This window comes from Oncorhynchus keta, chromosome 31, assembly GCF_023373465.1.
Source record: "Oncorhynchus keta strain PuntledgeMale-10-30-2019 chromosome 31, Oket_V2, whole genome shotgun sequence".
NCBI lineage: Eukaryota > Metazoa > Chordata > Actinopteri > Salmoniformes > Salmonidae > Oncorhynchus > Oncorhynchus keta.
The window spans coordinates 9,615,737-9,642,238 of NC_068451.1; the positions used below are offsets into that span (position 1 = coordinate 9,615,737).

Consider the following 26,502-nt stretch of genomic DNA (forward strand, 5'->3'; position numbering starts at 1 on the left):
ACTCGTTCTGGTACTGGAAATTAGACTGTCTTCAGTTCTCTATGCTTGGGGCTCTTTGCCCCTTACTGATCACTTTGCTTTATGGTGAGTTGGCCATGTTGCTTTAAGGATGTTTGAGTATCCCAGTAGCAATCGCACACATTCAGAACAAGGTGAGTTAGCAGTGTTAACAGAGAACATTGTGTATATGGGTGTTGTCTGTGCTTAGTGGACTTAGTGGACGTTTATCATGTCTCATTCAGGTTTCCCACACTGTGAATGAACTTGCACTGGGTGTTTTCTAAAGCACACGTCTGGTCCAGGCAGGCTCTAGTTTCCTCAAGGTACATGTACTACATGGCCAGGCAACCCTTTTCCGCTTGTAAAAAGGTTCACTTTGCAGTCTACCTCTGGTCCCTCTGACAAAACTATGTTGCTGTTTAGAAACCCTATACCCCCACCTTGAGAGCACTTCACTCCTTTCACTTACTGTTTGGCTCGTTTCAGATGTCAATGTCAACCACAGAGCAACATTAACTCTTGACAGCCCAAGTAGAACCCCCCTGCAAATTGATCTAATTGGAACCCAAAATAAACATTTACATTATGAAGGTCCTGTTTACTTTTTGTGATTTTTACCTTTTCACCCCGGCAACAGCACAACTGCCAAAACAAAGTGAGGAGAAAAAGGTGCACTGGGCTTGGGGAAGTTGCATTCTGGATTTTTTTTCTAAGCGAGTCTTTACGTCTTCAAAACAACTCGGTTTTAATCATTGCAAATGTCATACAGGATAACTTCATTAAACCGCCTGCCTTGATTTGTGTTGCAAGGCCTTGTTAGGTCTTCAGTGAACCTCTGTGCACGCAAGTGTACACACACACACACACACACACACACACACACACACACACACACACACACACACACACACACACACACACACACACACACACACACACACACACACACACACACACACACACACACACACACACACACACACACACATACAGCTCCAATCCAGTGGTGTGGAGCTAGGTTCCAGGCTGCATTAGGGTGGGAGCAACACCCTCCACCACACCAGAGTAAATGCATCTGTGTCTGAGCTTTCCCCACAGCTCTTACTGTGGACCAGATGCCCTTTTCACAGGTAGAGAATCCTAGGACCCCCCACATCCAGCACTTTATGAAAAATACATTTACTCCCGGCCTAAGTTGATTTCATGGCAGCTTAAGGATGTCCTACATTGAACATCAGCATCATGGGAAGGCTTAATTCCAAACAGAGTTAGCGAGGTGGGAGGCTGAATTCAAAACAAGAGTTGGCTCACCGAGCGATCTCAGAATTTCCCCGTCTTAAGCGAGGATGCAAAATCAACAGTGAGGGATATCTGGGTGGCGTTCGATGGCACTTGTTGTTCTTTCTTGAGGGCTTCGTCCAGCGTTTCTCAAACTAGGTTCTCGAAATCCCAATGGGTGCATATTTTGTTTATACCCTAACAATAAAAAACTGATTCAAATGATCAAAAGTTGATGATTAGTTAATTATTTGAATCAGCTGTGTAGTGCTAGGGTAAAAAAACAAAATGTGCACTTGGGGCCCTGAGGACCGAGGTTTAGGAAACCTTGGCTTAGTCTGTAGCATTAAACAATGACCTGGCAATCGGAGTGCGAGATAATCGAGTTTCACAGAGTGCGTGGCAATTGATTTAGTATGTGCCTGGTAATGATCTCGTCTAGACTTAAGCCAAACTGGCACCTTCTGCAGCAAAACAAATCAATAATATCACTTATTTGAATTGGAACAGATGTTGATAGATGACAAGTGACTTACTTTACTTATTCAAGAAATACTTGACTTAGTCATATAATGATGTATAATAGAAGGTTTATAACAGATGAATTAACACATTTGACATTGAGCTTACAACACACACCCTGTATATGAAAACATAAATGGAGTGAATTTACCCTGTCGAGCCGTCAGTCAACAGCCCAATTAGAAATCTTAAGTTTTGCAGCAGCAGTGTAGATGCTTTCACATCCCATGCATGACACACTAAGTGACTCATCTGTGCTGGTTAATGCTGTCTTAAGATGGGCCCATCTATCTACATAAACACCGTGAGGCCTTTCCACCTGAAACAGAGGCATTACTACCTCCCAGAGTCCTATCTGACGTGTGTTTACCCCGAATACCACAACACACTCCTCCAACATCCCTCCCAAACTAGGACCTTAAATAAACATGCTTGTTCATTCGCAGCACGTCTTTCTTGGGAGTGTTTTGAACAATGTGCTTTAATTGATCCAAAGGTTTAATCATTCTCACGGTCTCTGTAAGAGAGTGTCATTATTGGCAGGAGATGCATGTCTCACTGGGTGTGGCGGGGCTTCTTTTGATAGGTTTATTTGAACGTGTCGGAGGACGGTTTGTCCGCCAGCGAGCCGACGGGAGGAGAGCCGGCGGCCATGATGGAGCTCGCCACAGGAGCCAAGCTCGGAAATATTTTAGTCTATGGCATCCAGCTTCATCACTCAAAGGTATGCCCCCTTGTTTTCTTCTTGTTTTTCAATTTGCCTGGTCTTACGTCCTGCTCAAATGGATTTAGAGCCCCCCTGGAATGCTCGTTTCAAAAAAGCCAAACATAACACAATGAACTGTGTACGTCCTTGTTCCCGAGTCTTGCCTCCTCATGCATTTGGACTTGAGGCTAATTATTCTGTCTGTGTTAGATGTTGGACGTGTGTGTTTGTTCTTGTGCTTACTTGTGTGGAATATAACCTTTTAACCTTTCCATCCAGACAGATATTCTGTTTTGTTTTTAATAAAATAAACATGCAAGGGATAAAGATGTCCTCCAAGTGTGAAAAAGCCATGCTACACTTACACACACATGGGTTCAAGTGTTTGCCCTTACTGCATACATACGTCAGCTGTGTCTCATGGGAAGGCTCTGCTCTGGATGGTGTTTGAGGTTCCCCGTTGGCCTGTCAAAAGTTCACTGAAGTTGTCAGGGTTGATGTGGTTGACCTGAAATGTGTTTCTGTTCGGAATTTACATGATTATATGAACGTGAAACACTCCTAACATGGGATTAGAGATGGCGGGATATGTGTTACTGAAGCGATTAGATTACTGCTGCCTTGTGGCTACGTTGCACTCACCCACAACAGTAGGTCGCAACAGCTGGAAAGGATACAGAAAAGCCAGATGTTCTCACAATAGAAAAGCCCCCCCAAAAAAAAACCAACAACAATACAAATAAGTATATAATAGTTGCAATCTTGTTTGTGCAACAATTGATATACATGCCAGTGAGCTTCGTGTTTGTGATAGATTGAGCTATTTGGACAAATGACAGCTTCAATTTCCTGGCAGCAATAACACATCACAAACCAATGGCAGTACCTCACTGTTCGGGGCAGATCGAGAGAGGTTTCAGACATCTCTTTTGATTTGAGCCGTGTCAGCATTAGCTAGGAGGAATTCAACCTGAGTAATGGAGTGAAGATGGATTTCCATTTTCTTTGGAGTGTTGACAACGTGCGGCCGTCGGTCTTTGACGTCAACGTGTCATCTTATTAAAACAAGGTGCTTTGCATTCTTTACGGGGAAGCGTGTGATGCACCTACTTCACATGTGAGTTTGATTGCGCTATCAGTTGTTTCTGTCTTTGGTCTGCGATTCCCAGCATGCCAGAGTCTTCCACTGACCTATGGAGAGTGATGCTCTTAATTAGTCATTCCTGTTCCAGTTTTATGAGAAAATGCTTATCCTTATCAGATAGTGGAACACCGACTAAGACCTTGCATAAATCACTGTGTTATGTTTTCTTTTATATTCAGGGTAATTCTTCCCAGATGGGCTTATTCATACTTGTCAAAAAGGGCCAATACTCCCTATTTCAGTCCACTTGGCCTCCAGATATGTACAAATATATCTATATTAATGCACATCCACAACTTAAACTCATTGCTTCTGTGTTATTTCATTTTCCTATCACCCAAAGGGCTGGACAGTATTTAATGAATTGTAATTTAATACAATATCCCAAATGTACTTAAGGCCCTGTTCAATCAGACATTGTAACTCCGTGACTGGGAAACCTAACCAAGATTGCATGTAGAGTTCCTATACTGTACATTACATAGAGCAAACCTTAGGTTACCATTGTGTGAAAACAAATTGAAGTGTATTGATCTATCTGTTTTGTTGTGTGTTTTTCTCTCTCAACGAAATGTTAAATAGCGATGTTGTTTTTGGTGTTCTCGAATTCCCCTGTTTAGAGATGGAATTCTTTAGTTTGTCATGTAGAGGGATTCTTGTTGTAAGAACTCGATAAGGATCAGTAAACCTACTCTCTGGTAAATACAGTCTCAAATATCCTATTAAAAACAGTCGTTCTTATTGTTGGAGACTCGCCTGATTTCCCCTTTGACATTTGTAAGTATAGATTTTGTCATGTTTAATTTCCTCGTATGCCAAGACATTTGGCCATTCTATGGGACTGCTGCAATAATTCCACTGTGGAGAACGCGGGGTGAAATATCACCCAAGAATCTAATAGAATGTGAGGAGATTTGTTATTTTAAACCTTCACTGACTGGAATGAAACACATTATCTTGCTTATAATATACACTATCGGTCAAAAGTTTTAGAACACCTACTCATTCAAGGGTTTTTATTTTTAATATTTTCTACATGGTAGAATAATAGTGAAGACATTAAACTATGAAATGGAATCATGTAGTAACCAAATAAGTTTTAAATATATTCTTAAAATATCCACCCTTAGCCTTGATGACAGCTTTGCAGACTATTGGCATTCTCTCAGCAAGCTTCACCTGGAATACTTATCCAACAGTCTTCAAGGAGTTCCCACATATGCTGAGCACTTGTTGGCTGCTTGTCCTTCACTCTGCGGTCCGACTCATCCCAAACCATCCCAATTTGGTTGAGGTCGGGAATTTGTGGAGGCCAGGTCATCTGATGCAGCACTCCATCACTCTCCTTGGTAAAATAGCCCTTACACAGTCTGGAGGTGTGTTGGGTCATTGTCCTTTTGAAAAACAGATGATAGTCCCACTATGCCCTAACAAGATGGGATGGTGTATCGAAGGCAAAATGCTGTGGTAGCCATGCTGGTTAAGTGTGCCTTGAATTCTAAATAAATCAGACGGTGTCACCAGCAAAGCACCCCCACACCATCTCACCTCCTCCTCCATGCTTTATGGTTTGAAATACACTTGCGGAGATTATCCGTTCACCCACACAGAGTCTCACAAAGACACGGCGGTTGGAACCAAAAATCTCAAATTTGGACTCCAGACCAAAGAACAAATTTCCACCGATCTAATGTCCATTGCTCGTGCTTCTTGGCCCAAGCAAGTCTCTTCTTATTATTAGTGTCCTTTATTAATGGTTTCTTTGCAGCAATCGGCCGCGAAGGCCTGATTCACAGTCTCCTCTGAACAGTTGATGTTGAGATGTGTCTGTTACTTGAACTCTGTGAAGCATTTATTTGGGCTGCAATTTCTGAGGCTGGTAACTCTAATGAACTTATTCTCTGCAGAAGAGGTAACTCTGAATCTTTCTTTCCTGTGGCAGTCCTCATGAGAGCCAGTTTCATCATAGCGCTTGATGGTTTTTGCGACTTGAAGAAACGTTCAAAGTTATTGAAATTTTCGGTTTTGACTGACCTTCATATCTTAAAGTGATGGACTGTCTTTTCTCTTTGTTTATTTGCGCTGGAATTGGTCTTTTACCAAATAGGTCTATCTTCTGTATACCCCCCCCCCACCTTGTCACAACACAATTGATTGGCTGAAATGCATTAAGAAGGAAAGACATTCCACAAATGAACTTTTAACAAGGCACACCTGTTAATTGAAATGCATTCCAGGTGACTACTCATGAAGCTGGTTGAAAGAATGCCAAGAGTGTGCACAGCTGTCACCAAGGCAAAGAAGAATCTCAAATATGAAATATATTTGGATTTGTTTACTGCATGATTCCATATGTGTTATTTCATAGATTTGATGCCTTCACTATTATTCAACAATATATAAAATAGTACAAAAATTAAGAAAAACCCCTTAAATGAGTAGGTGTTATAAAACTTTTGACCGGTAGTGTAGATCCCCTACTGCAGCAAGAGGAAGTTGCAAGTGAAATTATCTGATGGTGTCTGGTGATGGTGGAATACATTTTCACTATTGCTCCATTGTATACTCTGCAACTTGAATGCCATGTAGTATATTTATCAGGACCAGTAATGGAGTGTTTTAACTGATATCTTATTGGGAGACAATGTTTTGTTGCATTAGGAGACTATGTCTTTGATATTACATGCGGGGTCCCGCAGGGATCTTTTGTTGGCCCCTTGCGTTTCTTCATATCCCCCCCAAAACTAAATGTTCTTGTTGTTTCAGGATTATTACTGGTTGGTTGTATTCTCTGTTTTTGCTCAGTATTGACTTTGTCCTTAGAGAGGAGGAGAAGGAGAAATATAATGTAGTCTACGTCTGAGGTAATGTGACCCCAAAATTACCTGCTTCACAGCTCTTGTTCCTCCCTAAGTGTTTTCACATTTGGTGTTAAATGAATGGTTGTTCTCAACCACAGTAAGTAGGGATAGAGAAGAATAATAATGGAGATAATTGAAATGCTTCTATTATGTATCATACTGGGGGAATACAAGACACCCCCTGAAGTCAGTACAGGATAATGGAGAACTGAATGTCTGGGGCTGAGTTATATTTATCTCCAGTAGAATGGATTGCCACAGTACACTTTTGCACATATTATTGGCAATTTTAGTAGTATTTTAGCTTTAAAGATGAATAAATGCGTGTCATTTTAAGTGTATAAAAATTCTGAATTTCTTCATCCCCAACACATCGGCCTTCAGAAAATGTATTTTGGACCCAAAGTTGATCTACTTAAAGGAGCCATGACTGTGGTTTCATGTTATTCAAGGCAACACCCACAGCTGGAATGCAGCGTGGCAGAACCATTCCTATGTTTACCTAAGGTAAAGATTTCTCCCAAGCTGAACAAATGGAGTCACGGACAATGAACTGCCGCCTTTGTGGAAAGATCTGTGATCAAAGCCCCTCCACAGACCTGTTGCGATGGTGTTATTCTACCTGACCAAAGATGCACACCTGACATGTGTGCCATGATGTGTGAACACTGAACACTCAGACCATTTAAGCCGTTGGCTGAAGTTGTCGGTGGTGAGAGTTGGGAGACGCTCTAGTGCAGTAAACCGATCTGACGGTGTGAAAACTGATCGTATCCCCTATCCATGGCTGCCGCTTCGATAGGAAGTGTCACCGGATCTCCCCCAGCGCAGGGTCTTGGAAAACTGTCACCGCATGAAAAGAGGGTTGTCACAGTGATATATGGGCGCTCTAATCCCCGCAGTGAGAGCCCTGATGTTTACCCGCCCCGCGTTTCCTTCTCAAAGATCCCAGACCAGGAATACCTTAAACCTGAGAAGAGATTAGCCCCTGGAAAAGAAGAGACAAATAAAGAGAAAAGCGAGAGAAAGAAAAAAGGAAAGGCTTTATAGGTCTATTATCTACCCTGTTTAGGTCCACCGTCCGCATGGTAGGCAGGCGAAACTGTACACCCTTCTCATAATCATACCTGGACGTGCACCCTCACCGAGGTCACAGGGTATCATGGGACGACCACCGCCACTGTAGTTTCGGGCACGCTCCCAATCACCCTCAACCACAGCTCAACAATTCTCCTGGGCTAAGATGCCATGTGTATTTGTGGTAACTAAGATGTGTAATAGATCTTGAGTAGCACCCTTCAAGAGTACTTTCATATGGGTGGCAGGTAGCCTAGTGGTTGGAGAATTGGGCTAGTAACCAAAAGGTTGCTTGTTTGAGTCCTCGATCCGATAAGGTGAAAAATCTGTCAATCTGTCCTTGAGCAAGGCACTTAATTGCTTAATACCCTAATTGCTCCAGGGTCATCATGAATAATGGCTGAACCCTGGCCGTGACCCCAGTCTACGAGGGTGTCTAAGGAGGAGTTGGGATATGCAAAAAAACACATTTCCATTTCAAACCTCACACTGGTACAGGTTACCTACTTGTACATGCAGTGAAACAGGGCAAATGTAAGCACTATTTTATCTTTGTTAGAGAAGGACCTACACTGACACGGCGAGAATGCAAGGAATGAGGTAAACTGTAATTTAAAACAGTAATTCAAATACATGTAGTTAGTTCGCTCTGTTGATTTGAAATCTGTCTTGTACCAGGGTTTGGAAAAAGTGTACTGTATAATTTGAGGCACTGCATAGGAAAAGTGCACGGCTGAATGAACCGTAGATAAAGTGAATCAAGTGCTTGCAAAAACTCAACCCCGATGTGAAAGCTGTTTTGCGTCACTCCAATAACATATCCGACAGTGCTGACAGATTTGACCAATCTTCTGTAGATCTTCTAATGGTTAGCATCAGATTTATGTTCCAATATGCAGCCGTTCATTCACACAGTATTTTCCCCTGTCATAAGCCTAATTTCTTCTCTTTTGTTTTCTCATAATGATGTGTGTAACTGTTATTGTGGATCCCTGGGGAAACCAAGATAAGAACCCCCCTGGGTGAGTCTCAAATGGCACTCTTTCCTCTATATAGTGCACCAGGGCCCATAGGGCCTTGGGAAGATGTGGACCCAGGAGACTTGCAGGATATCAAGCTTGATCTTTTGTGCCCAGAGTGCACCAGATGTGTGTTGATATGTGTGAAACTCAACCGCAGGAGTTTGGCTGCGGAGGACTTAGACATACCAAAAGCACTGTTTACTCAGCTTTGATTTGGTCGATTTTTAAATAGACCAGCAATGAGTTTTCTCAGTGATAGGACTTGACTTAGATGTCCCAATCGGGGAAATGGCATTCCAACTACGGGAACTATTACAAACAAAAGGATATGTTCTTTTATAGTGGATTAATACATTCCAGGTCTCTCTAAATTAGTTTGTAAACATATACTCAGGCAAAGAATGCCAAAGTGTATTCATATGTGAATTTACTTTAGCACTAGCTTTGTGCGCTGTGACCACCCACAGTATTGACCACCCACAGTATTGGCGGATAGAGTTAACACGTCTTTATAATGTTGTGTGAGAGAGATGGCACTGGAAGGATTAGACTTTTGCTTTACATGTTCCTTTTTAAGGCTTCTTTGTTCACCTTTCAGATGTGTGCTTGTGTCTTCATTGGGGGCAAGACCTCACTGTGATATGGTATTGTGTGTTTTGGGCTGTGGAACATCCTCACAGTAAACATTGAATGTGATTACAATGTTAGAACATCCTTACCTACAGATACTGTATCTTTGAAGGTGATTGGAATAGAGTCCAATTCCAAACGTTTAGATTTGATTGAAGTCAGTGATGCGTCTGTCTCAAACACCTATTGTTTTTTGTGTGAATTGTTTTGATATCAATTTCACGGCCCATTGCCTGCCCACTCAGTCTCACACTCATCATCTGGTAGGCCGCACGGCCTGCACATCCCCTCGTTGTTTAGTCTGTGAGATGCCGTTGTTTTGACAGAAATATAGAAACACATTGTTGCACCGGTGTTTATATGCCTGGCTTATGGGAGATATGTCTGCGATTACATTCTACCTCCGTGTTTGGAGTGGAAGTGAGGACGCTAAGCCGTGACCAGGATGTACTGGGTTTAAGTCCAGGGTGTGTCATGTCTGGGATGTCTGGGGTGTCAGTGAGCAAAATACCAGTACCTGTATTTGACCTAAGATGTCCTACGATACAGACCGTGTCATGTTTATCTGTAATATGGGGACTTTCTACTATCATAACCAAATGAGGTGTGTGTGTGTGTGTGTGTGTGTGTGTGTGTGTGTGTGTGTGTGTGTGTGTGTGTGTGTGTGTGTGTGTGTGTGTGTGTGTGTGTGTGTGTGTGTGGGTGGGTGTTTGTGTGGGTGGAGGTTGGTATGTCCCAGTGCATACATCCTCCCCATGTCTTCATGCCTCTATAACTGAAGAGTCATTGTCCTGGTTACTGTTTAGAGGTATGTCTGCCGGTGGGCCAAATTCAAGTCATCACTCACTCACACTTGAAATAACACAGCATTCATTCTGAAAAGACCCTATGGAAACACATACTTCCTTTTTCTTTTCTTTGCTGAAATGCTCTGTGTCCCATCTTGACTGGGTTTGTTGTTTGGTTAGTCAAAGGGAAGTCTATACATACCGTATTTGTCAGAATATTTTGGAAACCCCTTTTCAAAGTGAGTTTTCTCGCTGTACTGTGAGCAGCTTGTGCAACAGCAATTGTTGTGTCAGTGGAGTCTAAGAAGCAGCTATGTATCAATGCAAGTGCGGTTTACCTTGTCTGGAAAGTCTGAGGAGACTCGCAAATGTTCCACACAAGTGGTGGAGGATAAACATCGACGCACATAAGAATTCTCATACAGTACGTGCCGTTTTCAAATGCAGTGCAGCAGACGTTCTGGCACCTTGCCACATTCAACGCCTCACCCTAAAATCATTGACCAGCGGCCTCTCACATTTCCTGACCTCCAGACCCTTTGGCCTGAATCACTAATTCCAAGTCAATGGTTTAACTGTTGAGTTGGATCCTCCTAATTTAGCATGGCTCAAGCAGTAGCCTTGTAGGCTGTACTTTGGATGAAATTACTCCAAATCTTGGGTGTTAGGTTTGGGCTCATATCAAGTCTCTGAACCAGACATTAACCAGACCTGCTATCCCCCTCTGTCTGTTTAGCCCCTAGCTATCGCCTCCCCATAGAATTAGAGGGGAGGGTGGTGGTGGGTCCTCAATACCAAGAAAAGGACATGCTGTCAGAAGGATGAAACACAATCCTTTTAAACCAAAGGGGTGGGTGTGTGTGTGTGTGTGTGTGTGTGTGTGTGTGTGTGTGTGTGTGTGTGTGTGTGTGTGTGTGTGTGTGTGTGTGTGTGTGTGTGTGTGTGTGTGTGTGTGTGTGTGTGTGTGTGTGTGTGCGCGCGTCCCCAGTCATATTGTACCAACAGGACTCACCTCATAGGTCATTTGGGGAGAGCTTCTTATACAACTTTTTCTTATTTTAGCCTACTATTTTAGACGATAATAAACAAGAAGCAAATGTTCAGCGTTTTTAGCAAGGCGGATCTGCTCATGGAAGAGTTTGAAACAGCCCACAGAAACTGATACTGCCCTCGTGGCTAACGGTACCACAAGCATAGAAGAACATTACAATGCGCTCCAAACATTTTGTCATGCAGTATGTCTCAACAGGACGTTTTGGACGATTTCTTATTGTGATTCTAACAACTCTTTCCAGGACACTTGGCCCGGCGCTACTGAAAGCGTTTCCATGAGCTGTTTTTACTGAGGACTCCAGCTCCACTGGCAATCCATGAAGGGAACTGAAGTGGGAGCCCTCGGTAGCTAGTCCTCGGGGCTTGAGATCTCAAAATGACAGAGGCGTGCAAATTGTCACTGTTAAAACTCCTAATTGCTAAAACCCAAAGCTTCAAAGAGCCCCTTCATGTGTGGCGGTGGACTGCTATACACAGCTCTGCTTCCATGATGGAAAGGTTGATCCCATCTGTGGCATTTTAAAAGTAAAGTTAGCTAGTACTCAAAGGATTGCTTATTGTGTGGTCTGCTGATGTTTTCTCCTCTTTCAAAGAGGTATAGTCTTACTCCTGTCAAAATCCTCCTCTTAAACAGTATGTAAAAATAGATTCCGTAATGATTTGTAGTTCCATTCTGTAAACGTGTGGTTTCAGTTTGGAATAACAAGGCTAGTGTGTGTGTGTGTGTCCGTGTCCGTGTCCGTGCTCGCGAGAGAGCATTTGTGTTTATCCAATATGTCACTAACTTTTGATACCTATTCTAAGTAAATTTGTCGATGCCCTTTTAAGTGAACATGTCCATGTAGAAGGAACAGGTATTAGGTATTAAAATATGAGGTGTGGATGATTTGCTGTAGAGGAGTAACTTTTATATGAGTGTAACTGTATGCTCTGCTCTTGGGTTACATATGGCATATACTGTATAACTTGTGACACTTCCCACTGATATGTACAAATGATGGACTTTTGTCAGGGAGATTTTCTATGTGAATGTCCATGGCAGACTGTCATGATAAAGTGGAAAGTGAGGTTACCCCATGTGTAATATCGGTGAAATATATTCTATTTATATTCCGTTATCAAAGTGCTCTGTGGTTTTAGTCTAATGCTGCATATGTCAAGCTCATTTGGGTTAATTTCGTATTCCCTAGGTTAATATGAAATGTCCCAAAAAATGGACCTACCCTTGGTGTGAGAGCACTAGGTCTCAGATACATGTGTTGGGACTTTTCATTGTATCCCACAACACAGGTGGGCACTATACCTAGTGTGTATACGTATTTATTGGTACACATATTTGGATCAGGCATTTGACAAGCATCGATTACAGTGCAATCATTACATGTATACTGTTTCAGCCAATCAGAATCCAAACTACCTGTTTTATAATACTTACTTCTTCTCCAAGTCAGGTGTCTTTTTATTCCACATGTCTCAGCACTTCTCTATGCCTCAGAGATACTGGAGGCCCATTTCTGTGTGGTGTTGCACCCCAACCAACTGTTTTCCCCATCCATATTAAACCTCTGGAAGACATGGTGAGACTGAGAGCCAATGGAAAACCACCTCGGCCCTGGAGGACATTTTATTGGGTCTGACTAGATGGTGCTAGAGACATGGAGAAATGACCCCCCCCCGTTTCAGATTTGATTTGATTTGATTCCCTCTCTCTCAGCAAGTGAATCAAATCAAATGTTATTCGTCACATGCTTCGTAAACAACAGGTGTAGACTAACAGTAAAATGCTTACTTACAGGCCCTTCCGAATAGAAATAGTGACACGACGAATAAATACACAGTGAATAACAATTACGAGTAAAAATAACATGGCTATATACAGGGAGTGGAAAATAACATGACTATATACAGGGACCTGTTGAGTGTGCGTGTGTGACTTGAGTGCATGTGTTCGTAACAATGGGCCAGATAGGGCCTCATTAGTGAGAGGGGTTTATGCATCCTGGAGTGCCAGCAGTGGAAAGAAGAGAAGAGGGGAGCACTGAACAGACAGACACTCTGCCAATGACAGGAAAGTTTAGTGGGTGAGCTAGGGTCAGGAGAGGTACCCGCCATGTCTGTCAAGCCCATCCAGAGTCATTTGCGTGAGCTGCCATTATTTATGACTCGGTTTCCTCTTTCTGTCATCGGATAGGCCTACATTTCATTCTGAAACCAGTTATACGGTGCATTCAGAAAGTATTTAGACCACTTCACTTTTTCCACATTTCGTAACGTTACAGCCTTATTCTAAAATGGATTAAATCGTTTTTTTCCCTCATCAATCTACACAGAATACCCCACAAGATCAAAGCAAAAACTGTTAAAAATAAAATTGTATTAAAAATAAAATTGTATTACAAATAAAAAATGGATCACATTTAAATAGGTATTCAGACCCTTTACTCAGTACTCTGTTGAAGCACTTTTGGCAGTGATTTCAACCTTGAGTCTTGGGTATGTCGCTAGAAGCTTGGCCCACCTGTATTTGGGGAGTTTCTCCCATTCTTCTCCATAGATCCTCTCAAGCTCTGTCAGGTTGAATGGGGAGCGTCGCTGCACAGCTAATTTCCGGTCTCTTCAGAGATGTTCGATGGGTTCAAGTCCAGGCTTTTTGCTTGGCTGCTCAAGGACATTCAGAAACTTGTCCCGAAGCCGCTCATGCATTGTCTTGGCTGTGTGCTTAGGGTTGTTGTCATGTTGGAAGGTGAACCTTCACCCCAGTCTGAGGTCCTGAGTCCTCTGGAGCATGTTTGCATCTCTGTCTACTTTGCTCTGTTCATCTTTCACTCGTTCCTGACTAGACTCCCAGTCCCTACTGCTGAAAAACATCCCCATAGCATGATGCTGCCACCACCATGCTTCACCGTAGAGATGGTGCCAGGTTTCCTCCAGACGTGACGCTTGGCATTCAGGCCAAAGAGTTCAATCTTGGTTTCATCAGACCAGAGAATCTTTTTTCCCATGGTCTGAGAGTCCGTTAGGTGCCTTTTGGCAAACTCCAAGCGGGCTGTCGTGCCTTTTACTGAGGAGTGGCTTTCTACCATAAAGGCCTGATTGGTGGAGTGCTGCAGAGATGATTGTCCTTCTGGAAGGTTCTCCCATCTCCACAGAGGATCTCTGTCAGAGTGACCATCGGGTTCTTAGTCACCTCCCTGACCAGGCCTTTCTCCCCCAATTGCTCAAGTTGGCAACAGCCAGCGACAGTTGTGTCTGCTCAAAGCTGTAGTGACTTCAAAGGGACTCAATTCTTGCTCATGTACCAGAGAGCGACTAGTTGATTTAATAATGCGTTATGAAGTATAATTCATATTTTAAAGGCATGTATTTCCCAAGTGGAAAAATTGAACACAAAGGTTTAGACAGGGCTTTAAATGTTAATCCTCCTTGGTGATCTCCAGTTGCCTTCTCTTGATTCCTCTCTTTTTTTATTCCTTTCTTCTTTTTTTTCTCCCAGCAGTTAGACTTGTCATGCTGCGCCTATAACCAAACAGACCTTGTTAAGGGGAGTGATCATTAGCTTGGTGGTTAGGGCTGGGATTGTAGCTGTCTCAAATGAGCCCATGACATGACACTATACTCTTAATGCTTTCCCGGACTTTCCCTTAGACAATGCACTTGGGTGGTAAATAATGGACTAATTAGCATTTATCATACTCATAGTCCACTAATGCCTCAAACATTCTGGAATCGATTCCATGTGATGAACTGATAGCCATGGCCTTTATCAATAAGCAATTTTTCTGAATTAGATTGAAGACCGAGAGAGAGAGAAAATAACGTATTAGTGATTTACTTATGGTGCAAATAAAGGGGAAGAGTTGCAATCAGGTTTCCTAGAATGCTTTGATTTCTCGCAAAGCTTTGGCTCCCAATCGCTGACAAACTAACGTGTATTTCTCTTATGGAGGAATATCCAGTCAACGTTGGGGTAAAAAAGTACATGCTCACAGATGTATTGGCCCCCATCCTCATTGCCCAACCTGGTCTCAGAGCATTTCTTATTATTCTGTATGTAAATCTAAGACACTCCATTTAGTATGTTATGTTTCATATGTATTAATTGGTGGATGTCCATCATCCATTTCGTATGGTATGTTATGAATTACAATTCGTATTATATATTACGAGTTTGCTAAACGTACAATAGGTTACGAATTTGCAAAATGTATGATATGTTACGAATTCTAACTAGGTGGCTACTGTAGCTAGCTGGCTAACTTTAGATAGGTTAGGGTTAATTTTAGGAGTTAGGTTAAAGGGTTAGGGGAAGGGTTAAAAGAGTTAAGGTTAGGGGAAGAATTTGCTAAAATGATTAGGGGAAGGGTTAGCTAACATGCTAAGTAGTTGCTAAGTAGCTAAAATTGTCCGTGATGAGATTCGAACTCGTGACCTTTGGGTTGCTAGACGTTCTCGTTATATCACCCCCATCCTCCCAGACCAACCACCCTACTTTAGTTTTGACCTTAAGTAACCATCTGTCTTATGTAGCAATACCAAACCAAATATATCTTACTAATTGAGTCCAACGGAATTACGTTTACTATGTTACGTCTAGTCTTTGAAACCAGGCTGCATTGCCAAGTACAAGTAATTAAAGGGATACATCAGGATTTTGGCAATGAAGCCCTTTATCTACTTCCCCAGAGTCAGATGAACTCATGGATACCATTTTTATATCTGCGTGCAGTTTGATGCAAACTGCTAGCAAGCTAATAGATACCATAGACCAACAGTCATTGCGCTAACACTAGTTAGCATTCTCTCGCGAAATTGTCTCCAACTTCCTTCATACTGAATGCAGAGACATGCCTAGTTAAATAAAGGTAAAAATCTGACTCTGGGGAAGTAGATAAAGTTCTTAATGGCCAAAATCCCAAAGTATTCCTTTAAATAAAATAGCAATGACTTTGGTACATCTTAAAGAAAAGCAGGAGAGCCTCATTTTTTTTCATTCCCTGCGCTTTTCTGATTTCTTAAAACCATGGCCAAATGTAAATAGAAAAACATATTAGTCGAACACAGGAAAAGCTGAAATGAAATACTCCTGGAACCTGCTCAAAGCTACCATATTTTGACTCCATTATGCTTTAATCAATAGATCATTGGTGATCCGTCTAGCAGCAGTTGTAGCCTCGGATCCCCTCTTGGTGTGGAAAATGCTTGTCATCTGACTCCCCAACACTGGTTCTGATTAGGGAGTTACTCCAGGAGTTCTGGATCCCAGTGCTCAGTCACATTAACCGCGGTCAGGCCTGATTCCACGCTCACCGCTCTGAGCACTCTCATACCTCACCACGTACATTCCCCTGCACCCCTACACGTAGGTAGGTCACTGATAACGTTTCATCTGAATAATACCCAGGAAGGGCTGAATTAGAAATGTTTCCTATTACAATTTTACACTATGAAATCAAACAACATTCCAATTACGCATCATTCCACTGGGAAATGAGTGCAGAAACTAACTCCTTGTGACTCTGAGTCTGTCCTAATATGGACACCGTAGCAATAGGTTAAGCACTATAGGTTCACAAACGAGTAGTCGCTAACAATAATTCAAATAAATTCAAACGTGAAGAAAGTAAGTCTTTAATGAAATCTCATTTCATCACAGTTTCCAATGCTTTGTGACTAGGATGATATTCAAACCCACGAGGTCCAATGTGAAATTGACCAGCCTGAATAGAGTAGAGTACATGCCAAGAGATGCCCCTCAGATCTCAGATCAGTGGTGGAACAGGATGGCAGCACCATAGTTCTCTAAAACACTGCTGGGTCTGAAAGACAGAAACCAGACTTATCCCAACGTTGATGCCTCATCAAGCAACTACTAACCCAAACCGGGAGTCACTCACTGATGTCCGGAATGGAGAAGGGAGTGAAAGACGATTATGAAAGGCATTCGCAGGCAGCCTGAAAAAAACACAAGGCACAGAGGAATCACAAAAGCAAATGACCACAACATTAGAGAGTCTGCCTTTTAAAAGCAGTGGGTCCCTAGTCGGTTAGATCAGACACACACATTCTGTCTGTAGTTGAACGTGTGGTTTGCTGCAGATCTGTCCAATATCATGCACTGTAAACTGTAAAGAATGCCCTTGCCTGGGCTTACGAGTGCAACGGGACCTGTAATTCAGAAAAGCACTTTTGAAAAAAAAAAAATCATACAGAGGTTTAAATTTGAAGTGCTCTCTTTTCAAATTGCTTCCGTCTGTTGATTGAACTCGCTATCGAATCACATGTGGGCAACGATCATTTCCCCACCCACCCTGCAAATGGGAATTCTTAACAAAATTTGATTTAGGAGAATTCAAATGTTTGTTTGGCCAATGTTATGGACATGCGGTAAGCATTACAACACCGGAGAATGTGAGAAGGGCTGCTTTTCCAGGGAGGAATCCTCCTAAGAGACAATGGACTCAACATGGGACGTCCTGTGTAAGTCGTGGTATCTGTCAATCACAAGGCTTCTGGTGTGTGTGTGTGTGTGTGTGTGTGTGTGTGTGTGTGTGTCCTTTCTAAATAAGCTCAAAGGGCTGTGTATTTTATTTGAACAGTCAAACGTGTGTGAAGAAGATCCTGCCCACTGTGATTGGTTTGATAGATCAGGATATGCAGCAGCACAGTATGTCTGTCTGTGGATCAGATTATGCAGACGATCCAAACACCATCTCTTTGTGTCTTTGCACTCAGGATCCTCACAGTGTCTCTCTGTATGTATGTGGATGCTGCAGGAAGCTACACTTTGGGGGCGGTCAGTGGAGAAGGTGGCCCAGATGTCATGTGCTCTGATCCGGGACAGAAGCCCTGCCCTTACAGGACAGCTGCTCCAGGCGTGAGCCAACCCGGAAGAGCAGATCACTTTGTACAGCCTCGCCTCGGATCACCTTTATCACTACCCACCTACGGATTGGCCACAAGGTGTGTGTTTGAGAAACACTCCAAGCCTTCAAACTCTATGTCGTGAACTGCACTAGAAAAAGGAACAGTGTAGTGGATAGGGAAGAGTTTAACATGAGACAGGGGTGTGTATGGAGACAGTTCGCTATGCAAGTGTGTGAGACTGTCTATAGTCCTATGGTCTGAGACTTCAAACAGTACTGTGTTTCATCACATGAATAAATACTGCAGTTTACTATAGAATACTACAGTACTTACTATATAATTGTGTAGTAAACTCTATAATATACTACACACTGTAGTATCCTTCGATCATGTGTAGTCCTTACTATAGAATGCTGTAGTATGCAGTAGAATACTATAGTAAATAATACAGTAATGTCAGCAAAAACACTATATTAAATTCTACAATATTTAATTGGCATTTACCGTGCCCATTACCCTCCCCCATATCCCAATTTGTGCCACCTATAATTGTGTGTCCCTACAGGTTATACATTTACATTACATTTAAGTCATTTAGCAGACGCTCTTATCCAGAGCGACTTACAAATTGGTGCATTCACCCTATGACATCCAGTGGAACAGCCACTTTACAATAGTGCATCTAAATCTTTTAAGGGGTGGGGGGGGGGTGAAAATGATTACTTTATCCTATCCTAGGTATTCCTTAAAGAGGTGGGGTTTCAGGTGTCTCCGGAAGGTGGTGATTGACTCTGCTGTCCTGGCGTCGTGGGGGAGTTTGTTCCACCATTGGGGGGGCCAGAGCAGTGAACATAGAAGAGAGCAGAAGAGAGCAGAAGCTCTGAACTATCCGTTCAGACCCCAGTCCTACCTACCTACAGGTTATGGAAAATTAGCTCTTTTAGTGTTTCCCCAATAGATTTCCTAAAGGAAAAAAGCCTCCACTTCTATGTTAAAGATAATAAAACAAGAACACTATAGTAAATACTACAGTAATGTCTGCAAAAACACTACAGTAAATACTACAATCTTCAAAAACAATTGCATGAATTACTATAGTATATACTACACTTTTTATTTTACAACGGTCTTTATAGTATAGTTAACTGTAAATGCTACAGATTACTATAGTAAACATAGTCTGCAAAAACACTACACTTAATACTATAGTATATATACCATAGTATGCTATAGTTTTTTAAATGTGGGTTGGTCTCTAGATCACTGGATAAAGGTGCTGCTGAATGGAGGAGAGGAGTTGACATCTACTGTATACATGTGTGATTTTGTACTGCCATGTTTGAGTGGAGGTATAAAATGTTTGCTTTCATTAAAATGACTTTTCGTTTCATTTTAGCCATCACATAAACTGTCTTTGTTTTGATTATACTATGTCCACACCATTGAGGGTTCGCAGACCACCTCAGACATCTCACTCTCTCTTTGGGTTCATTACTGCATTGACCATTCTGTAGAGAATCTTCCCTAATGGCATTATAATGACACAACCCCTATGGTTATATATTCCATTCAAATGGACACAGTAGCACAGACCTTACATCAGTGTTGCTGATAAATATACAGAACATGAAAGGGACGAGTGTAATTGCTTTGTCTGAGACCCCACACATCAGTTGAGCCCATAATGAAGCAGCTTAGTCCAATTGAAGCTCCAGCTTCCTCACAGTAATTCCCTGGAGCTGCATGGACTAATCATACACAGTAAGAGGGAGCCCAAGGCAATAGTCTATCATCCTACTGTAAGTCTCTAAGTGAGGCATAGTACAAAGGTATACAGAACCCAGGTTAGTAGTGTAACATTGTTTATCCCTCCTGTCAGCCATCACTCACACCTGTGTGTGTGTGAGTGCAAGTGCGCAAACGTGTAGGCTACATTAGGTGTGTGCTTGTGAAGGTGTGTGTGTTGTAAGTGTGCTTGTGATTACATGTGTATTTGTGAAAGAGAGAGAACCCCAGAGAGAGAACAAGGATTCCCTCAGGTTAGTGTTTTTATCGCAGGAGTGGAAGAAAGTCTCAACATCAATGGGCTTTTTGCTCTTGATCCCTTAACATTCCACAGCAGACCGTACCGAGGTGGAGAGCGATTGGTTTTGTTGTTTCTTTGTATACGTTGTTTACACTTCCAGGGCGGATCCGACATCCAACATTTTACATCCTCCAAAATGTAGTGGAATTCCCACTGTTGAAGGAAGCTGCCTCAGGGAGAGTCAGGATCACTCCACTGCATGCTTCCAGACATGAGAGGGAATGTCTTAAAACATTTGTTTACCTTGTTTCAGGGGGAAGGTTTTATCATAATATGAGATGACATGTCTTGGTGTTCAAACATTTTCTGCATGTGATTTGCACATCTTTCAGTTCATCAGTTGATTGTCTGAGGACTAGACACAGATCAGAAAACTTAGTGTACTCGGATTTACATAATCGTTCATCTCTGACAATATAGGGACACCTGGTGGATAATCATGGTACAGCAGGAGCTCTTTAGAGTTGTAGTTTGTTCATTCTCCACAAGGGACTCTCATTGAGCTCACTTCCATGGTGGTATTTGCTGTATCACAGCGTTTCCCAACCCTGGTCCTTGAATACCCCCAACAGAACACATTTTCATTGTAGCCCTGGACAAATGCACCTCATTTAACTCATTGAGGCTTGATGATTAGTTGACAAGTTGAATCAGGTGTGCTTGTCCAGGATTACATTAAAAATGTGTACTGCTCTCATCGCGCTCTAGTGCCTCCTTGTGGTGGGACGGGCACCTGCAGCCTGACTTCGGTTGTCAGTTGAACGGTGTTTCATCCGACACATTGGTGCAGCTGGCTTCCGAGTTAAGCGAGCGGGTGTTAAGAAGCGCGTCTTGGTGGGTCATGTTTCGGAGGACGCATGACTCGACATTCGCCTCTTCCGAGCCCATTGGGGAGTTGCATTGACGATACAAGCTTGTAATCACAAAAGTGGGGAGAAAAAGGGGATTAAAAATGAAATAATAAGAAGTGTACTGTTGGGGGTACTGGAGGACCAGGGTTGGAAAACACTGCTGTAGCACACCATGATATGCAGAGTCACAATACATTTAGCGTAAAACAGTTGTTCAGGCAATAAACATATTTTTATTTTATAAAAGAAGTGTGATCACTGATCTTTTATCTCTTTTGTTTGTTAAAAAAAAGGTTCTTTGGTAACCAGTGTTTCTGATCTAGACACCTTGGTTTACCCTCTCCTCCTTTAGCCTCATGGTTCCAGCCTTGTGGCCAGGGTTGGGGAGTAACGGATTAGGCCAAATGAAATCCATAGACCTAATGGACACATGTTCATACCTGTACACTTATACAGGTATTATATTATATAATATTATAATATTATATATTATATACAATTTGCTTACTGCCCAAATAGGTCCACAGACGATGCAATCTCAACCACACTGCACACTGCCCTAACCCACCTGGACAAGAGGAATACCTATGTGAGAATGCTGTTCATCGACTACAGCTCGGCATTCAACACCATAGTACCCTCCAAGCTCGTCATCAAGCTCGAGACCCTGGGTCTCGACCCCGCCCTGTGCAACTGGGTACTGGACTTCCTGACGGGCCGCCCCCAGGTGGTGAGGGTAGGCAACAACATCTCCTCCCCGCTGATCCTCAACACGGGGCCCCACAAGGGTGCGTTCTGAGCCCTCTCCTGTACTCCCTGTTCACCCACGACTGCGTGGCCACGCACGCCTCCAACTCAATCATCAAGTTTGCGGACGACACAACAGTGGTAGGCTTGATTACCAACAACGACGAGACGGCCTACAGGGAGGAGGTGAGGGCCCTCGGAGTGTGGTGTCAGGAAAATAACCTCACACTCAACGTGGAGATGATTGTGGACTTCAGGAAACAGCAGAGGGAACACCTCCCTATCCACATCGATGGAACAGTAGTGGAGAGGGTAGCTAGTTTTAAGTTCCTCGGCATACACATCACAGACAAACTGAATTGGTCCACTCACACTGACAGCGTCGTGAAGAAGGCGCAGCAGCGCCTATTCAACCTCAGGAGGCTGAAGAAATTCGGCTTGTCACCAAAAGCACTCACAAACTTCTACAGATGCACAATCGAGAGCATCCTGGCGGGCTGTATCACCGCCTGGTACGGCAACTGCTCCGCCCTCAACCGTAAGGCTCTCCAGAGGGTAGTGAGGACTGCACAACGCATCACCGGGGGCAAACTACCTGCCCTCCAGGACACCTACACCACCCGTTGTTACAGGAAGGCCATAAAGATCATCAAGGACATCAACCACCCGAACCACTGCCTGTTCATCCCCACTATCATCCAGAAGGCGAGGTCAGTACAGGTGCATCAAAGCTGGGACCGAGAGACTGAAAAACAGCTTCTATCTCAAGGCCATCAGACTGTTAAACAGCCACCACTAACATTGAGTGGCTGCTGCCCACACTGTCATTGACACTGACCCAACTCCAGCCATTTTAATAATGGGAATTGATGGGAAATTATGTAAATATATCACTAGCCACTTTAAACAATGCTACCTTATATAATGTTACTTACCCTACATTATTCATCTCATATGCATATGTATATACTGTACTCTACATCATCGACTGCATCCTTATGTAATACATGTATCACTAGCCACTTTAACTATGCCACTTTGCTTACTTTGTCTACACACTCATCTCATATGTATATACTGTACTCGATACCATCTACTGTATGCTGCTCTGTACCATCACTCATTCATATATCCTCATGTACATATTCCTTATCCCCTTACACTGTGTATAAGACAGTAGTTTTGGAATTGTTAGTTAGATTACTTGTTGGTTATCACTGCATTGTCGGAACTAGAAGCACAAGCATTTCGCTACACTCGCATTAACATCTGCTAACCATGTGTATGTGACAAATAACATTTGATTTGATTTGATATACAGTACCAGTCAAAAGTTTGGACACAGCTACTCATTCAAGGGTTTTTATTTTTTACTGTTTTCTACATTGTAGAATAATAGTGAAGACATCAAAACTATGAAATAACACACAAGGAATCATGTAGTAACCAAAAAAGTGTTAGTGTTATATACAGTGTTATATTTTAGGTTCTTCGAGGTAGCCACCCTTTGCCCTAATGAAAGCTTTGCACACTTGGCAAAGCATGCCATTCAATGAATGCAGCATTTATTTTTCAACTCGAATCAATGAGCCCAATCAGTCCTCCATGACAACACAATCATAGACAGAGTAGGGCTGGCTAATAAGTCCTTAGTTTTGGGGTCATGCTCAGGTAAAACAATTAGGCTAATCAATACTTATTTCCAAGTCCTATTCTTGTATATCAGGGGTATAACATTTATTGGAATGACTGGAATTCTGATAGACTTTGGTTTTTAATGTAAAGATATAATTTAGTGGTATTATTATATGTAGTAGAAAGGTTAGGTTAGGTTAGAAGAAGCCTACATAACCAACCCATAGAGAAAAATGTAACATCCATTATGGCCAGCAATGTAAACTTTAACATTGATTTATCCTGCAATAGATGTCTTTCAATTGGTAACATACATTTTTGTCTTCTTCTAATGCCTCTTAAGGGGAAAGTAAAAGTAACAGAATGTAATCAGATTATGCTACTGAGGGTAATCCAAAAGTTACATTACTGATTACAATTTTGGACAAGTAACTTGGAGCTGTAACGGATTACATTTAGAAAGTAACCTACGCAACCCTGCTCATGGTCTACCAGAGTGCGTCTGACTGAAATCACTGTCATAGACATTTGTTATGTCTGAGCAGACCTAGTTTAACTCTAGACAGATATGGAGACCATGCCACCACATTGCAGAGCTAGGCTAATGTTTCACTGTTATTCACTGTTTTACAGAGCTGAATAGGAGAACAAACACAGTTCCAACTAAATGGGGGTCTGTAGATCTGCCAGGCCCAGACAGTCACTCATCACCCTCATCAGACAGGTTTGATTATGGCCTTGGTGCTTCCCAGGAGGCCCTGAGGCGTGTGCTTGCGTGTGTGCGTGTGAGAAAGAGTGTGTGCGTGTGAGAAAGAGTGTGTGCGTGTGAGAAAGAGTGTGTGCGTGTTAGTGTTTCCTCTAAACTTGGATCACTACTTGGATCACTTAGTTTAGGAACTCTGGGCCAAAGGGTCCCTTAGAACACAAAGCAGCAGAGAATACACCCACAGACTAGAAAACCGTTCTTCCTGGATACCGAAAAACAAATATATCAAGGGTCAAAAGAGCAGTCAAAGCGAAGAGGATACCGCATACAGACGGGATGCACAGGTCAGGGCGTGGAGGAGATATGGTGCCAAGTACAACAGTGTTATTTACAGTCAGGAGGGGAGGTATTTAGCAAGCTGAACCCAGGTCAGGGTGTGTAGGAGATATAGTGCTAAGTACAACAGTGTTATTGACAGTCCGGAGGTGAGGTATTTAGTGAGCTGAACACAGGTCAGTTCTGTTGAGTGCCTCTTAATGATGTCATTACAATTCTAGATCCTCACTCAAGCTATTATGAGAGGCGCAAAGCACAGCTTTGCTGAAAAATCTGAATTTAAAATATATATTAAGAAAATGTAGTAGGTCTGTATTAGCGGACTGAGCACGGTCAAGAATACACCAAGGTTCAGCATTTTTGCATACGTCAATACTGCCATCTAGTGGAGTGAAGTGTGAATTATAATCAAAGAGATTGAGGTAGTTTATCCGAACTTGTTATAATTAGAGCAATCACCAGCCCTTGGGCCAACCAATCCACACAATATCTGTCTTCATTTAGCACCAGTGCATGGTTGTCTCAGGGTCGGTTTTATACACACAATGACCACAGTTATGGGATCAACTATATTGGGGTATACAAGACTGACGTGGAGGGTTACATTTGCCAGTATACAACACATTCATCAAAATCAACCAGATAAAGGAGAAAATGATTGAGGTGAGATGAAAGTGAAATGAGTGTGGGGAAGGACTATAAACTGAGTACTGATGATGTAAATGGTTAACACAAAGAGCAGACAGAGTAACGCAACTTACAGTGGGTAAAATGCTCCACTTTTGTCTTATGCTCATTTGCACCTAGAGAGAATATATTGAACATAGATGTAAGAAGAGATATAGAGAATCTAGCCGTGAGTGTGAGTGAGGGAGACACTCACACACACTACATCTGGAATGTAGACATTCACACCCTATGGACCATTACCTTTTACTCAAACAGCCATGTATTTTACAGCTACACACACATTCTGTGTGCTCGCCATGCTCTCTCAGCCCTCTACAAATATTGCACCTTCCTCCAATACCTCCTCAAAATGCTCCTTTCCACTTCTCACTTCTCCAAATTCTGTTGGTAACACTCCTTTGTCTCACCCCTCTTTCTGTTGCTCTCTAAATAAATGTTGAATAATATTTTTCTTCAGGGATTTTTCTGTCCCTTTTAAAGCATTGTCTTTTCTTTCCTTCCTTCCCTCACTCCTTCCAGCCCTCACTACCCCCATCCCTCACTCCCTCCATCCCTCACTCCCTTCATCCCTCACTCCCTCCATCCCTCACTCCCTCCATCCCTCACTCCCTCCATCCTACACTCCCTCACTCACTCTCTCCCTCACTCACTCCCTCCAATCCTTCACTCCTTTAATCCTTCCCTCACTCCCTCCTTCCCTCACTCCCTCCATCCCTCACTCTCCCTTATGTCCTATATGGTCTCTGCTTTTCACCACATAAATTTGTTCCACATTCTCTCTCGCAGAGCTGTCACTGGTCCACACATGCAGTGAGCTTTATAGATGAGAATCAGCAGGGTATCATCTCTCTGATGGGTTCCTATGAAACTGGAGGAAACAGAGACTCAGGCAGATGGTGTTAAAGTACTGTCTGACATCAGCCCCATTCCTGGCCTGTCCCATTCCCCACTGTGCTCAACACACATGGCCTTGGGTAGGTCCAGGAGTTTCACCTGACCACATGACATGACCAGGAAAGATTCTTGGCCCTAGTTATAGCCTGGCCTCAGTGGAGGCTGCTGAAGGGAGGACAGCTCATAATAATGGCTGGAATGGAGTGAATGGAATAGCATCAAACACATGGAAACCATTTGTTTGATGTATTTGATCCCATTACACCTACTCGGCTCCAGCCATTACCACGTGCCACCAACCTCCTGTGCCAGGCCTGCATGTCCCATCTCCCACTGTGTTCAATTCACATGGCCAGGTGTGAACTGACTAGGAAAGATTCTGGGCCCCAGTTACAGCCTAAACCAGTGTTTCCCAGACTTCTCCTTGAGTACCCATAGGCAGTTCCACTTATTTGATTTATTCCAGCAATTGCATACCCGATTCAAATAGTCAACTAACCATCAAGCCCATCATTAGCTGAATCAGGTGTGCTATTGCTGGATTACATCAAACATGTGGAACCAGCTTGGTGTACAGTACTCGAGGAGAGGTTTTGGAAACAAACCTGATCC

General features: G+C 42.7%; 1 protein-coding gene across 2 annotated transcripts in view; it reads left to right on the forward strand.

Annotated features, from left to right (window-relative positions):
- Positions 1-19,335, forward strand: part of crppa (CDP-L-ribitol pyrophosphorylase A) — a 32,519-nt gene extending 13,184 nt beyond the window's left edge. Inside the window, exons 9-10 of one of the 2 annotated variants that reach the window (XM_035745846.2) lie at positions 2,387-2,524; positions 17,855-19,335. In XM_035745846.2, coding sequence (XP_035601739.1) covers positions 2,387-2,524; positions 17,855-17,959 — 243 coding nt within the window. In that variant the 3' untranslated portion in view covers positions 17,960-19,335. Of the gene's footprint in view, positions 1-2,386; positions 2,525-11,323; positions 12,209-17,854 lie in introns of those variants that run through there. The other variant, XM_035745848.2, reaches the window with a different exon arrangement.
- The last annotated feature ends 7,167 nt before the right edge of the window (positions 19,336-26,502 follow it).